General features: G+C 36.2%; 3 protein-coding genes across 6 annotated transcripts; all 3 read right to left on the bottom strand.

Moving 5' to 3' along the window:
- Window positions 1-386: 386 nt before the first annotated feature.
- On the bottom strand, window positions 387-4,912 carry LOC141606704 (putative F-box/FBD/LRR-repeat protein At1g78840). 2 transcript variants are annotated; one of them, XM_074425951.1, is made up of 4 exons: window positions 3,283-4,912; window positions 2,113-2,307; window positions 819-1,028; window positions 387-749 (listed from the first exon to the last, which is right to left on the bottom strand). In XM_074425951.1, exons 1-3 carry the CDS (start codon window positions 4,504-4,506, stop codon window positions 888-890), a joined length of 1,560 nt encoding a protein of 519 aa, XP_074282052.1. In that variant the 5' UTR covers window positions 4,507-4,912; the 3' UTR covers window positions 387-749; window positions 819-887. The 2 variants fall into 2 exon arrangements, with proteins under 2 accessions (XP_074282052.1, XP_074282051.1); XM_074425950.1 differs by having other exon boundaries at window positions 387-735; window positions 3,283-4,911.
- Window positions 4,913-5,647: 735 nt separating this feature from the next.
- LOC141606703 (FBD-associated F-box protein At5g44490-like) lies at window positions 5,648-11,044 on the bottom strand. 3 transcript variants are annotated; one of them, XM_074425949.1, is made up of 5 exons: window positions 10,702-11,038; window positions 9,192-10,068; window positions 8,172-8,366; window positions 6,126-6,332; window positions 5,649-6,042 (listed from the first exon to the last, which is right to left on the bottom strand). In XM_074425949.1, exons 2-4 carry the CDS (start codon window positions 9,915-9,917, stop codon window positions 6,195-6,197), a joined length of 1,059 nt encoding a protein of 352 aa, XP_074282050.1. In that variant the 5' UTR covers window positions 9,918-10,068; window positions 10,702-11,038; the 3' UTR covers window positions 5,649-6,042; window positions 6,126-6,194. The 3 variants fall into 3 exon arrangements, with proteins under 3 accessions (XP_074282048.1, XP_074282049.1, XP_074282050.1); XM_074425947.1 differs by having other exon boundaries at window positions 5,648-6,042; window positions 9,192-11,044; XM_074425948.1 differs by having other exon boundaries at window positions 5,648-6,042; window positions 9,234-11,044.
- A 950-nt stretch (window positions 11,045-11,994) lies between these two features.
- Window positions 11,995-15,024, bottom strand: LOC141606701 (mitogen-activated protein kinase homolog NTF3-like). Its single transcript, XM_074425943.1, has 2 exons — window positions 13,444-15,024; window positions 11,995-12,701 (listed from the first exon to the last, which is right to left on the bottom strand). The coding sequence occupies exons 1-2, from the start codon at window positions 13,888-13,890 to the stop codon at window positions 12,015-12,017; spliced, it is 1,134 nt and encodes a 377-aa protein (XP_074282044.1). The 5' UTR covers window positions 13,891-15,024; the 3' UTR covers window positions 11,995-12,014.
- Window positions 15,025-15,041: the final 17 nt, after the last annotated feature.

Here is a 15,041-nt window from a genome sequence, read left to right as displayed (position 1 = left end):
TAAGTAATAAATAATGATATTAAAAAAAAAAAGAATTTAATTAAAAAAATTAAGAAATGGCCAAATCTCAGGTGGTGCCGTGCGAGGCCCGGCCCACCGTGCCTGGTTCGTGTCAGATCCTCCGTGCTTGGGCACGTGAATTCCCAAAAAAAACGTGGTCGCTGCCTGCCTCGAACCCGTTTGTGACGTGCCCGTGCCGTCAGTACTGTTCATCCGTTACGTGTTGTAGTTTCTACTTTACGAAAATTCTAGTGTAAGACGGAAATATTAGTTTTATGATTAAAACATTGTCCCATACACCCATTTCAAAAAAAAAAAAAAAAAAAAAAAAAAGTCCCATACACCCATCTATTTAAATTGTGTACTACTTAATCGGTTTCTTTAACTAAAAGACGAATACCTCCGTTTTTGGGAGATTAATTATCTACTTTTTACGTAATTTAAATATTACGTAAAATAATGTCGGATAGTAGAATCAATTAAGTTGGTGGAGTACAAAATAGAGGCCGCGAGCATCTTTATCCATAAAATCGGAGATGTCTTAAACTAGTAAAAAAAAAAGATGGATCATGAAATTTTTATCTTCCAACATGAATTTCCTCAAATGTAATTTCGAGATAAACATTTTCATGAAGATAAACGAGTCCTACTCGGATTGCATCTCTGTTTTTCTCGGCTAGATTCCCAAAACATGCATTGTTGGACGAACAGGTGACTGTATTTGCAGAAGATATCCTGAAATTGTAACTCTTCAGCTCAATAAGTCAATATATAAAGTTGTAAATACAAGGCGAGGGTTTTATCAAATACAAAGATACCTGTGTACAGGCTACAGTTGTACGCTCCCGAGGTGCTGAGGTAGTTTTCAGTATAAGAGTACTACTTAGTCACTCCCAAGACAACTTGATCCTAATCTCGAGCTGAGTAACATATGAAAATAATTTAATGGATTCAATGCATTCAACTTCAATGCTTTCCAAGGGATCTTTCCAGCATTGCACTTTTTCCATGAGGACGCTCAAGATCAACTGCCAAAGAAAAACAAACGATTGGCAAATTAAGCTTTTAAGGCACTTAAGTTTTCATATTTTCCGTATTCATGTTTCACACAATTGGCAGGCATAAAAGGGATTCATGTCAGGGAAAAGATCCAGTCCAGAAAACAATGTAGTATTTAGCGGGGAAGTGATTTGGCTAATACTTTCAGGGTTCAGGTTTGAAGAATGGTAAAAAAAAAAAAAAAATGCACGATAATATTCTCCTTGTTTTTACTACTCTGTAACAAGTAGGGATGTCAGTGGGGCGGGTTTTGGCGGGTCTCACCCCACACCCGCCCCACTTGGGGCGGGTGCGGGTAATGATTTGATGGGTTGTGGGGCGGGGATGGGTTACAAAAGTGTCATTCGTCGCGGGTTGGTGGGCAGGTGTGGGTATTCACATTCCAAGTTACAAAAGTGTCATTCTTCTTGTTTTTACTACTCTGTAAAAAGGCAAGGTACGAAATATATCCATTTCCGTGGTCACATTTTACCTACACATACATGTACATTCATATAAACCAAAATATCAACAAACAATTCTAGGAGTTCTGAACTTATGATATGGAGGGTTATTGAATAAAATTAGCGGATAATGGTTGAAGTCTTGAAGATATAGGAATTTATTTAATGGCTTTTATAATTTACTAACATAGCTATCAATCCATCCCATATAATTCAACATAAATGGATATAACTTGGAATGTGAATAATTGTTAATAAAATTCAAATAAACGAATTGTGAAGGTAGAGGTCGCGGAGTAGTTAAGGGAGTAGAAAACGAAAAATAGACAATTTGAATTCTAGTAATTTTGTATATGTTCTCATTCAAGGTTGGGTCATTCAGATTCGACTGTGTTATTCTTTCACTTAAAGGGTACAGATCAGTTCAATACAAGTAAAAATCAAGGCTAAATTGGATCGGGTAGAGTGAGGGGACCTATTCGTGTTTGTCTAATTATGAATGGGTTGGGTCGGGTCGGGTCAGTTTTGACGAGGTTATAGGGTGAGGTAGGGGTAATAGTCAACACCACCCTAGTAAGTAGTAACATATCACCATGCAACAATAGCATACCTTAGAAGCCGAAGTCTCTACATTTGTACTTATTCTCAGCACATCAGGATGGCAACACCAAAACAGCGCATCCAGAAAGGCCACAAGTGAAGATTCTGTAAGAGTCCTATCACTTATTCCACAAAGCGTTAACAGTCTGAGTTTGCAAGGTAGCCCGGTACCAGCGTTCATCAGTTGGTCGTGTTCGACCTCAATCTATATAAATGCAAACATAATTTCATTAATTTCATCCATCGTTATACAAGGTAAGAGTGTATACAAGGGGGTTTTGAGGGGTGCACCTGCAACCCTAATCCAGTTAAGAAATAAAATTTAAGTATAACTAATAAGCACTAAGCTGAAGGTGCAGCGATGGCGCAGCTGTAGGTCAGAGGCTCATCATCCAAGAGATTTGTGGTTCGATTCATTGCGTTACAATTTTGGTCAAATTATTCAGCTTTTTTCTCGTCTTTTCTTTCCACGCATCTAAAACCTACCAATTTAGTAAATTTAATTTAAGTGTGAGAACAACTGCCTTGAAATTGTGCCTCCCTTTTCCAGAATCTTTTTTAAAACAAAAGTTATCTAAACCTTCTAAAACAAGACCAATTCTCATTGAAGACGGGGACACTTTTCGTCACTAGCTGAAGACGGACCAAATGTCGCCATGTGAACGACAAAATGTGACCATCTTAATGACAAATTGTTCTAGCTTAGAAAATTAATCTAGCAACTTTTTATCTAAAAATGGTTACATTTTCGTCTTAAATGGGTCAAATTTTACCCAACTTCAGCTTGTGACGAAATGTTGCCCCTCTTTAGCAAGACTTATTCCTAAAACAAATTGAATTAGTTGGCACAATAGTTAATAACGTGCGGGGAATTAAAATCTAAGATGAAGACCGTAGAAAACACAAACGTTTATATACCACAAATTCACAAGTTTCATAGATAGATCAGTAGACTCACATACCCCTAAAAAAAAGTTTTATTCATACTACTAGAATTATGTTTTAACATCAATATTTTGTAGCGTAAACTCCATTGTCGTGATTTTAGATCAGTAAAAGTACCCGTGTGAACAAATCCTAAAATTGCCACTTATTATACAATACCCACTCAAAAATACAAAACCGCAATACAACTATGTTTAAGTCATTTGGAGTTTTAGAGATAGGCATAAATTCATACCTGATGAGAGTTACACAAGTCCATCTTTAGAGATTTGAATACCTTTGTTTCCATGAGAAACATTTTTAGCTCAACAAACCACTCAGTGGTCAATGAATCCGTCACCATAGGATAGAATTTAGCATTACACTGATCCGCCACTCTGATCAGCAATAGAGAGGTCTCCAAGTTACAGTGATATGAAAAGTTGACCAATTTAGGAGCATCAACGGTAACAGAATCTGGAGATTCAACATTCCAGAAGTCTGGGCAAGCTGAAATTTGAAGTTCCTTCAACGAAATGCTTGAGATCTTAACGTATTTCAGCCTTGAGCATGACCGCAATGTTAAACTTTCTAATGCTATAAGCCCATATGTCATCTCTGAAACAGCATCATCTGTGATATTAGTACAACTAAACTCGAGTTTTCTCAAGTTTCTCAACGCAGCCACATTCATGTTCCATGGCCATGACAAATCCACACCAAGACTACTATAAACAAATTTTTGAAGTGAATGTGTTTGGAGGTTGGATTGCACTATTCCACTTCCACAACCTTCGACTCCTCCATCAACTTTTCTCGCCCAAGGAAGTGAAACTTCATCAAGGTATTCGTGTTTAATGTCCAATTCAATCAAAGGACAGGAAGAAATAATTCTTTGAAGCATTTTCTTATCTACAGAAAATGGCTCTAAACTCAAATGTTTAAGAGAGACAAGCTCCAAAATCTCATAATACGGAAGCACAATGTTTCGACATTTCAAAACACTCAGCGATTTTGCAATAAACAGAGACCCAGGCGGCTCGTACTCAATTTCACCATTAACCTCGAATTCCAATTCCTCAACTTGGTTTAGCACGGCGATGTCTATCCATCTATCAACCATAGTTTCTAGCTTTTCATCATCTATAGTAATCTCAAGGTACATTTTTCTTATTCTATACTCAAACATGAAGTATCTTCGCATGGTATTATCTATGAACTCCACATAACGCTGAAGCCTACCATACTCACTCTCATCATTGTCACCAATATCCTCATCTACCTTAAAGTATAAAGGATGAAAAAACAAAACCGGAATGGAAGCCCAAGCAATATACCACCTCTTAGACAAAACACTAGCACGACCCGCCTCTTTAGTATCAAGAATTAAGAGAATATTATGCAGGATAAAATCCGGAAGCTCCGAAATTCTATCAACTGAACCCCTTTTCACCTTTGCAACATTTTCCCCAAACCCCATGATTTTCTCACAGGAATTTCGTCAAACACTTGGCATGGACTATCTAAATTCCTAATCTTTTGCAAATCTAACAAATACCCAATTCATAAATCTAATTCATATCCTTACTACAATTAAAAATTCCGAAATACCCATTTCAAACAACTAAAATACTCACTATTGTCGACAGCGAACAACCAGGTTTACCCCAAAAAAACAACTACGAGTAAAATATTACAGATTTACAGTTATTCAGCATACTCGATCAAATAAATGAAGATCAGAAAAGATAAGAGTATATACCAAAAGGATTTGAGCAATCGGGCACATGGGAAATCTTTAACTGATAATGAGATAATCCCCTCAATTTCTGTTCATAATTTATAGGTCAAATCTTTTTACGAACAAATAAAACTAGATGTGTTTTCTTTTGCGCCAAAAATGTTAATTTTTCCCCCAAATTCCCCAAGGGCCCAATCTAGAGTTGGCAATGGGCCGTGTTGGGCCGACCCATGTTTCAGCCCATCGTGCCTTCCTCTAAAAATGGACCAGCCCAAGCACGGATATTGGGCTGGCTGTGCCTGGCCCACTCACCCAAATCCCGCCGCGGCCTGCTCTGGGCACGCCCGGTTTCGTGCTCGGGCCGTGTCTGGCCCATGGCTAATCGTGCCCGGCACATGGGCCGGCTCAATAGTCTTAGTATTTTTTTCCCTAAGTACTTTTTTATTTATATAAATAATGAATATTAATGATTTAAATATATATTTTATTAAATATTAATGTACTTGATGTTTTGATTATTTGATTACTTGTATTTTTAATGTGCTAGATTTAATTAAGTAATTAATAACGATATTAAAAAAAAAGGAATTTAATTAAAAAAATTAAGAAATGGCCAAATCTCAGGTGGTGCCGTGCGAGACCCAACGTGCCTGGTTCGTGTCAGACCTTCCGTGCTTGGGCACGTGAATTCCCAAAAAAACGCGGCCACTGCCCGCCTCCAACCCGTTTGTGTCGTGCCCATGCCGTCAATACTGTTCATCCGTCCCGTGTTGTAGTTTCTACTTTACGAAAATTCTAGTGTAAGACGGAAATATTAGTTTTATGATTACAACATTGTCCCATACACCCATTTCAAAAAAAAAAAAAAAGGTGCCATACACCCATCTATTTAAATAGTGTACTACTTAATCGGTTTTTTTAACTAAAAGACGAATACCTCCGTTTTTAGGAAGATTAATTATCTACTTTTTACGTAATTTAAATATTACGTAAAATAATGTCGGATAGTAGAATCAGTTAAGTTGGTGGAGTACAAAATAGAGGCCGCGAGCATCCTTATCCATAAAACCGAAGATGTCTTAAAACTAGTAAAAAAAAAAAGTTGGATCATGAAATTTTTATCTTCCAACATGAATTTCCTCAAATGTAACTTCGGGATAAACATTTTCATGAAGATAAACGAGTCCTACTCGGATTGCATCTCTGTTTTTCTCGGCTAGATTCCCAAAACATGCATTGTTGGACGAACAGGTGACTGTATTTGCAGAAGATATCCTGAAATTGTAACTCTTAAGCTCAATAAGTCAATATATAAAGTTGTAAATACAAGGCGAGGGTTTTATCAAATACAAAGATACCTGTGCACAGGCTACAGATGCTCCCGGAGGTGCTGAGGTAGTTTTCAATATAAGAGTACTACTTAGTCACTACCAAGACAACTTAAGCCTAATCTCAAGCTGAGGAGAATATGAAAATAATTTAGTTGATTCAATGCATTCAACTTCAATGCTTTTCAAGGGATACTTCCAGCATTGCACTTTTTCCTTGAGGATGCTCAAGATCAACTGCCAAAGAAAAACAACCGATTGGCAAATTAAGCTTTTAAGGCACTTAAGTTTTCATATTTTCCGGATTCAAGTTTCACACAGTGACACAGTTGGCAGGCATAAGAGGGATTTATGCCAGGGAAAAGAAAGATCCAGTTCGGAAAACAATGCAGTATTTAGCGGGGAAGTGATTTGGCTAATACTTTCAGGATTCAGGTTTGAAGAATGGTAAAAAAAAATGCACGATAATATTCTCCTTGTTTTTACTACTCTGTAAAAAGGCAAGGTACGAAATATACCCATTTCCGTGGTCACCTACACATACATATTCATACAGACCAAAAATATCAACAAAGAATTCTAGGAGTTCTGAACTTATGATATGGAGGAGGGATATTGAATAAAATTGGCGGATAATGGTTGAAGATATAGGAATTTATTTAATGGCTTTTATAATTTAGAGTAAATTATCAATTACACCCACGCTTAATTCACTTTTTTAAACTTCTATGTCAATTTTTTTTTTTTAAATTACACCCAAATTAATAGCTCAGGTTATAATTTGCACCCACTGCCAAGTGCCATTTTCAGAAGAAAAACTTTATGAAATGACGAAATTGCCCCCGGGTGTATAACTCTCTGTATTCATGACTTTTCTTTTACATTCCCTTTTACCTCTCTTTTCACCTTATTTCTCCCACATACTTCCCCAAATATTTCCGCATAAAAATTCCCTAAAATTTCAAACATAGCCCAAATTAAACCTTAACTATTGAGAGATTGTTCATCCATCACCATCTATCACTTAAGTAATTTATGTAAGGTGTCCTTAACAAACCAGATTGGGGAAGGGTGAGATGTAATTACAGAAGGGCTTCCGTTGCATGACGAAATTGCTCCACTTTCTTTATCATAAAGGGCTTCCAATGCATAAATGAACCCAACCCAATCATCATATGCATTATCTCTTGCCAATGCCGGCTTCACCCAATTAACAATTTCTTTAACAAACCCGATATCCGAGTACAAAATTTCAAAACAATGGGGAATGAGTTACCTTGAGGATGAGGAACACAATGAAAGAAATCAAATTGGGGAAGAGAGAATGATGAAAAAGGGAATGAATGAGGAGAAAAACATCTAACTTACATATATAAGCTTAATAAAGAAATGAAGAAGGGCAAAATCGTAATAAGATAAATGTTTTAACCCAAAAAATTTCAAATTTGACGGAAAAGTGGCATGAAACCGATTTTGGGTGCAAATTATAACCTGAGCTATTAATTTGGGTGTAATTTTAAAAAAAAAAGATTTGACGTGGGAGTAAGTTTAAAAAAGTGGATTAAGCGTGGGTGTAATTGATAATTTACTCTATAATTTACTAACATAGCTATCAATCCATCTCATATAATTCAAGATTAGTGGATATAACTTGGAATGAGAATAATTGTTACTAGGGTAATAAAATTCAAAACAAACGAATTGTGAAGGTGGCGGTCGCGGAGTAGTTAAGGGAGTAGAAAATGAAAAATAGACCTAGAAAATAGGTAATTTGAGTCGGGTAAGGGTTGGGCCAATTTGAATCCTAGTAATTTTGTATATGTTCTCATTCAAGGTTGGGTCATTCAGATTCGAGTGTGTTATTCTTTCACTTAAAGAGTACAGATCAGTTCAATACAAGTAAAAATCAAGGCTAAATTGGGTCGGGTAGAGTGAGGGGACCTATTCGTGTTTGTCTAATTATGAATGGGTTGGGTCGGGTCAGGTCAGTTTTGACGAGGTTATAGAGTGGGGTAGGGGTAATAGTCAACACCACCCTAGTAAGTAGTAACATATCACCATGAAACAATAGCATACCTTAGAAGCCGAATTCTGTACATTTGTTCTTATTCTCAGCACATCAGGATGGCAACACCAAAACAGCGCATCCAGAAAGGCCACAAGTGAAGATTCTGTAAGAGTCCTATCACTTATTCCACAAAGCGTTAACAGTCTGAGTTTGCAAGGTAGCCCGGTACCAGCGTTCATCAGTTGGTCGTGTTCGACCTCAATCTATATAAATGCAAACATAATTTCATTAATTTCATCCATCGTTATACAAGGTAAGAGTGTATACAAGGGGGTTTTGAGGGGTGCACTTCTGCATCCCTAATCCAGTTAAGAAATAAAATTGAAGTATAACTAATAAGCATTGAGAATCAATAGTATGAGAACTACTGATGGTGCAGCTGTAGGTCAGAGGCTCATCATCCAAGAGATTTGTGGTTCGAAACATAATCCAGTTAAGCTGAAGTTATCTAAACCTTCTAAAACAACACCAATTCTCATTGAAAACGGACACTTTTCGTCACTAGCTGAAGACGGACCAAATGTCGCCATGTGAACGACAAAATGTGACCATCTTAATGACAAACTGTTATAGCTTGGAAAATTAATCTGGTAACTTTTTATCTAAAAATGGTTACATATTCGTCATAAATGGGTCACATTTTACCCAACTTCAGCTTGTGACGAAATGTTGCCCCTCTTCAGCAAGACTTATTGCTAAAACAAATTGAATTAGTTGGCACAATAGTTAATAACGTGCGGTGAATTAAAATATAAGATGAAGACCGTAGAAAACACAACTGTTTATATGACACGATTTCACAAGTTTCATAGATAGATCAGTAGACCCACACACCCCTAAAAAAAAGTTTTATTCATGACAAATAAATACACAACCGCAAATATAGGGTAGACTCACTTATTATACAATACCCACTCAAAAATACACAACCGCAATACAACTATGTTGAAGTCATTTGGAGTTTTGGACACAACACAATTAAACATTAAACATAACAAATAAATCATGAAATAGGCATAAATTCATACCTCGTGAGAGTTACACAAGTCTATCTTTAGAGATTTGAATACCTTTGTTTCCATGAGAAACATTTTTAGCTCAACAAACCACTCGGTGGTCAATGAATCCGTCACCATTGGATAGAATTTAGCATTACACTGATCTGCCACTCTGATCAGCGATAGAGAGGTCTCCAAGTTACAGTAGTATGAAAAGTTGACCAATTTAGGAGAGTCAACGGTGACGGTCATCAATTCTAGGCTATCAGAATCTGGAGATTCATCATTCAAGAAGTCCGGGCAATCTGAAATATGAAGTTCCTTCAACGAAATGCTTGAGATCTTAACGTATTTCAGCCTTGAGCATGAATGCAATGTTAAACTTTCTAATGCTATAAGCCCATATGTCATCTCAGAAACAGCATCATCTGTGATATTAGCACAACTAAACTCGAGTTTTCTCAAGTTTCTCAACGCAGCCACATTCATGTTCCATGGCCATGACAATTCCACACCAAGACTACTATAAACAAATTTTTGAAGTGAATGTGTTTGGAGGTTGGATTTTACTATTCCACTACCACAACCTTCGACTCCTCCATCAACTTTTCTCGACCAAGGAAGTGAAACTTTACCAAGGTATTCGTCTGTAATATCCAATTCAACCAAAGGGCAAGAAGAAATAATTCTTTCAAGCATATCCTCATTTACAGACACCTGCTCTAAAGTTAAATGTGTGAGAGAGACAAGCTCCATTATCTCATAATACGGTAGCAAAATGTATCGACATTTCAAAACCTTCAGTGATTTTGCACAAAATAGTAACCCAGGCGGCACGTATTCAATTTCGCCATGAACCTCTATATCCAATTCCTCAATTTGGCTTAGCACAGCAATTTTTATCCATCTGTCAACCAAATATTCGAGCTTTTCATCATCTACAGTAATCTCAAGTAACATTTTTCTTATTCTATAATCATGCAGTAAGTATCTTCGCATTGTATTATTTATGAACTCCACATAACGTTCAAATGTATAACGTTCAAGTGTACCATCCTCACTCGCATCATTGTCATCAATACCTTCATCTACGTTAAAGTAATGAGAATGAAAAACCAAATCCGGAATGGAAGACCAAGCAACATACCACCTCTTAGACAAAACACTAGCACGACCCGCCTCTTTAGTATCAAGCATTAATAGAATAGTATGCAGAATGAAATCCGGGAGTTCCGAAATTCTATCAACCGTACCCCTTTTCACCTTCGTTACATTTTCCCCAAACATGATGATTTTCTCACAGGAATTTCGTCAAACAGTTGGTATGCACTATCTAAATTCCTAATCTTTTGCAAATCTAACAAATACCCAATTCATAATTCTTCTTCATATCAGAAATACCCATTTCATACAACTACAATAATCAATGTTGTCGACCGTGGACACCCCGGTTTACACCCGAAAAAAATAACTAAAATATACAGTTATGCAACATACTCCATTAAAAAAAATGGAAGATAAGATAACATAAAGAGAATACCAGAAGAATTTGGGCAATCAGGGCACACAGGAGATATTAAACTGAAAATATCCTTAATCCTTAATTCAATTGATTCTCTTCATAATTTCCGCGGCAAATTTCCACGAACAAATAATGCATTAGATGGGTTTTCTTTTTGCGCGAAAAATAATTACCTTCGCCCCATTTTATTTCTGGGTATACGGTAAAATACCATTTGGTTTAGTCCGAACCCGAACCGATAGTACCACTACTCCACTAGGGCGGTAAGGTCAATCCATTACGTAGTTTCTCCTAGACCGGCTCATATTTGACCTAACACCCGAATTTAAGCCGCAAGTTTGAATTGACCGGAACTAATATAATTCGACTCGATTTTTTATTATTGTTAACACACTGATTATAAATTATAAATAACTTGATAATTGTTGACCCGCAAAATAACCCAAACCCAAAATTATCCGTGTTGACCCGAATCTAAAAACCTAAATTGACATCCCTAGCAAATAACTGGCCAAACCTGATTTTTTTTTTTTTATTTGTAGCATAATTCGTTTCTTGTGCTGATGGTAGACCTGTCAAACGGGTCGGGCGGGTCGGGTCACGGGTCGGGTTAAGGTCAGAATACGGTCAAAAATAATTTTTAACGTCTTTTTTAAACGATTTTTTTAATTTAATTTTTTTTTTTGAAAAGTAAAATATATTTCAAACTACTTGTATTATTTTAATCATATTCAACATTTACATGAATTATATTGACATAATTATTAAAATAAAGTTTTTTTAATAATTATTTTATTATTAAATATTATAAAAGTTATATAAAATTGACTTTTTAGTTGAATTTGCAATTTAAGTAATAAAAAAAGTAATTTTTTAACTATATTTTCTAATATAATATATAAATATTAATATTTTTAATAAAATTCATGATTTTCCCTTGACCCAACGAGTCAACCCGTTCGGGTCGGGTCTCGACCCTAAAATAACGGGTCATTTCGAGTTCGGGTTAAATGGGTAGCGGGTCAAAAAAACCGGGTTTGTAACCCTAAGAAAAACGGATCGGGTGAGTCGGGTTTTCGGGTCGGGTCGGGTCGGGTTTTGACAGGTCTGGCTGATGGCCATGACTTCAGAAAGGCAATGCTAGAGTTAAAGCCTGCATTTAATTTGCAGGAGAGTTGAGATGGATATACATATACTCCTCTACACTTGGCCATGAATTGACTGAAGTCTCCAAATGGTAATTCTCAAAAAACTGAATAACCATTACATTAATAGAGAATAATTACAATTACAGTCTACAGACAAATTAAATACTATCTTGTTTTGATCAACTATCGAAAAGCAGCGTCAATATGGAATAATAACATCTCATCCCATATCATTTTCCTGATCTTCTCGACTCCAACGTCGGCCTCCACGTCAACCGTACATGGATATGGAGTCGGTTGGCTTGTAAGGGAATAATAATACATACTTCGCATGTAGGGGTGTTGCAAAGCCTCTGCAGCCGTTATCCTTTTTCTTGGATCAAACTGCAACATTTTGTTTAGCAAGTCCAAACCCTCTCGATCTGCATACGGGAATAACGACTCGAACGTGATCCCTGGTGTATAAGGCCATGATTTGAGTAGATTTAGTGCCTCCCAACTAGTTAAGAACCCTAAATTTGAGTTATTTTGTGTTCCCAATATACGGATGATTTTGATCAGCTGGTCCACTTGGTTTTTCCCCGGGAAGAGGGGATTTCCGCCAAGCAGTTCAGCGAATATGCAACCTACGGACCAGACATCTATAGAGGGTCCATAGGTGTGACATCGGAGGAGGAGTTCTGGTGCCCTGTACCACCGTGTTACGACGTATTCCGTTGCTGGCTGGGTTTGGGGTGAGCCTTTGGTGGTTGTTGCTAGTCCAAAATCACATATCTTTAGGTCATAATTAGCGTTCACTAGCAGATTTCCCGGCTTCAAATCCCGGTGAATGATGTTGGAAGAGTGTAGATAGTCTAGGCCATTAAGCAACTGCATGAATTTCATACAAGGTGAATTAAAAACCCCTTAAAAGATGTTACATACCCTAATTTGGAAGGCTATTAACCCATTCTATATCTAAAAACTACGCATTGTTATTCAAGTTAATTTAGTACTAGTATAGATCCCGCGCGAATGACCGGTTTTTTAGATAGGAATATTAAAGAAAATAACAATTATATAACTGATATTTAACTCAATTTGAAAATTAATTGTAAAATTTATTATTATAAATGTTTTGTATTAATCGGTGGAAAAGGTAAAGTTTAGTATAATCCAGCTGTAAAATTAATATAATGAAAGCCCAATTACAGATATAATAATATAATGAAAGCTCAATTACAGATATAATAATAACTCAATTACAGATACTCCCTCCTATTCACTATATTTTCCCCCTTTACTTTTTACCCAAGAAATAAGGAAGTGAATTTGGACCACACAAATTAAAATACACTGCCCCACTTGTCATTGAATTTGGACCACACAAATCAACCCAAAAAAGGAAATAGGGAAGAAAACCCGAATAACCGAATAAGGAAATATGGAAGAAAACTCTGAATAGGAGGGAGTATAATATAATGGAGCCCAATTATAACCAAATTTATTTAGGCGGTAAAATTTGGGAGATCTCTTATTCTTTTAGTATAAGGGGAATTAGTACTGTACGTATTACAGAATGTCAAAGAGTTACAAAGAATAGAACATGATGATAAAAGAAAGGTTGACGTACCTGAAACATCAAATACTTGATGATGTTATTTGGCAACGGTAGAGAAGGGCGAATCTGGGTGCCAAGATCGGCATCCATAAGCTCAAAAACCAAGTAGACATCCTCGCATTTAGCTGAAGGAACCATAACATCTTTCAATGCAATAACGTTCTGATGGCGAACATGACGCAAGATTCTCAGCTCCCTCAAGGCCTTCAAAGCTTCCTCGGAATTCTCAAGGATATTAATCTTCTTAATAGCAACTTCTTCCTTAGTGACGGTATTAATAGAAGAACATACGACACCATAGGCACCCCTGCCTATTGGGGCTTTAGGCTCGTACTTAGTTTCGACTTGAAACACGGTATCCCAAACTTTAAAAAATTTATGCCTCCCGTTGTTTGGGTGAGTGTTGCGAAAATTGTTGTTGATGACACCAACGTTATTACGGTGCATCATCATCATCATTGTTTGTTAATCTTGAATTCTTGAATTAATAACGTAGGGTTATTGAGTTTGTAGTAATGTTTTTAGAGAACAAATACTAATTATTTATGTTTTTTTTTTTTGATAAAGAATGTTGTATTTATACAAGTCTAATTAATACTCCGTATGTTTAAAGCTAATATTACTTGGTGGTCAAGTTCACAGTACAACTATAATCCTAATCCTAATCATAATCCTAATCATAAATTCATAATAATAATAATAATAATAATAATAATAATAATAATAATAATAATAATAATACTCCCTCTGTCTCGGTCATTTGTTATTCTTTTTCATTTTGGGGTTTTTCAGTCATTTGTTGTCCTTTCTATTTTAAGAATGAAATTGATGAGTAATTTGATCATTCACACTCATTTCATTCCACTTGTCATTTAGTAATTGACCATTTCCCCTTTCTTTGGTCTTTGTGCCAAAACAAAGGACACCAAATGACCGGGACGGGGAGTAATAATAATAATAATAATGTATTTTGCCATCTCTCCATGTCCAAAAATTATACTGTCCCGGGTTATTTGTTGTCGTTTTCCATTTTGGGATGTTTAAGTCATTTGTTCTTTCCTTAATCGTCTTTGTGCCAAAATCAAAGGACAACAATTGACCGAGACGGAGGGAATATCACATTCGTACTGCTGATCAGCAATAATATACTCTACTAAGTTGCTTAATCACTTAGACTAAAACTAAACCAACAGTTTTCAGTTCAGTTAAGCCGAATTCAACTGAAGAGAGTAATAATAAAATTTCTCTTTTCTTTGTAATTGACGGTTGCTTCTTCTGAAATAAAGAGTTTTGTTTGTGACAGTCTCTTTAAAGAGACCTCGTCCCTCCCCACGTATCCCTTTGTTTCACGTCTCTTTAATAGGCAAGATCTCGTTTGTGACGTCTCATAACCAGTTAATAACGTAAAAAAAATGGCGGATGTGAAGAGCTCGTAAGAACCTTTCCATCACACGAGAAAATGTCAACTTTTATAATAAAAAGTGACCATTTAATGATAAAATGTTACAACTAAAATTGTCCCTTCTTAACAAAAAACAGGTGTAACATTTTATCAAGGAATGTGTACATTTTTATCGTAAAATGATCACATATTTATCCGTCTTATTTCA

The sequence above is a fragment of the Silene latifolia genome, chromosome 10, assembly GCF_048544455.1.
Source record: "Silene latifolia isolate original U9 population chromosome 10, ASM4854445v1, whole genome shotgun sequence".
NCBI classification, from domain to species: Eukaryota; Viridiplantae; Streptophyta; class Magnoliopsida; order Caryophyllales; family Caryophyllaceae; genus Silene; species Silene latifolia.
This window is presented reverse-complemented; position numbering and strand designations above follow the sequence as displayed.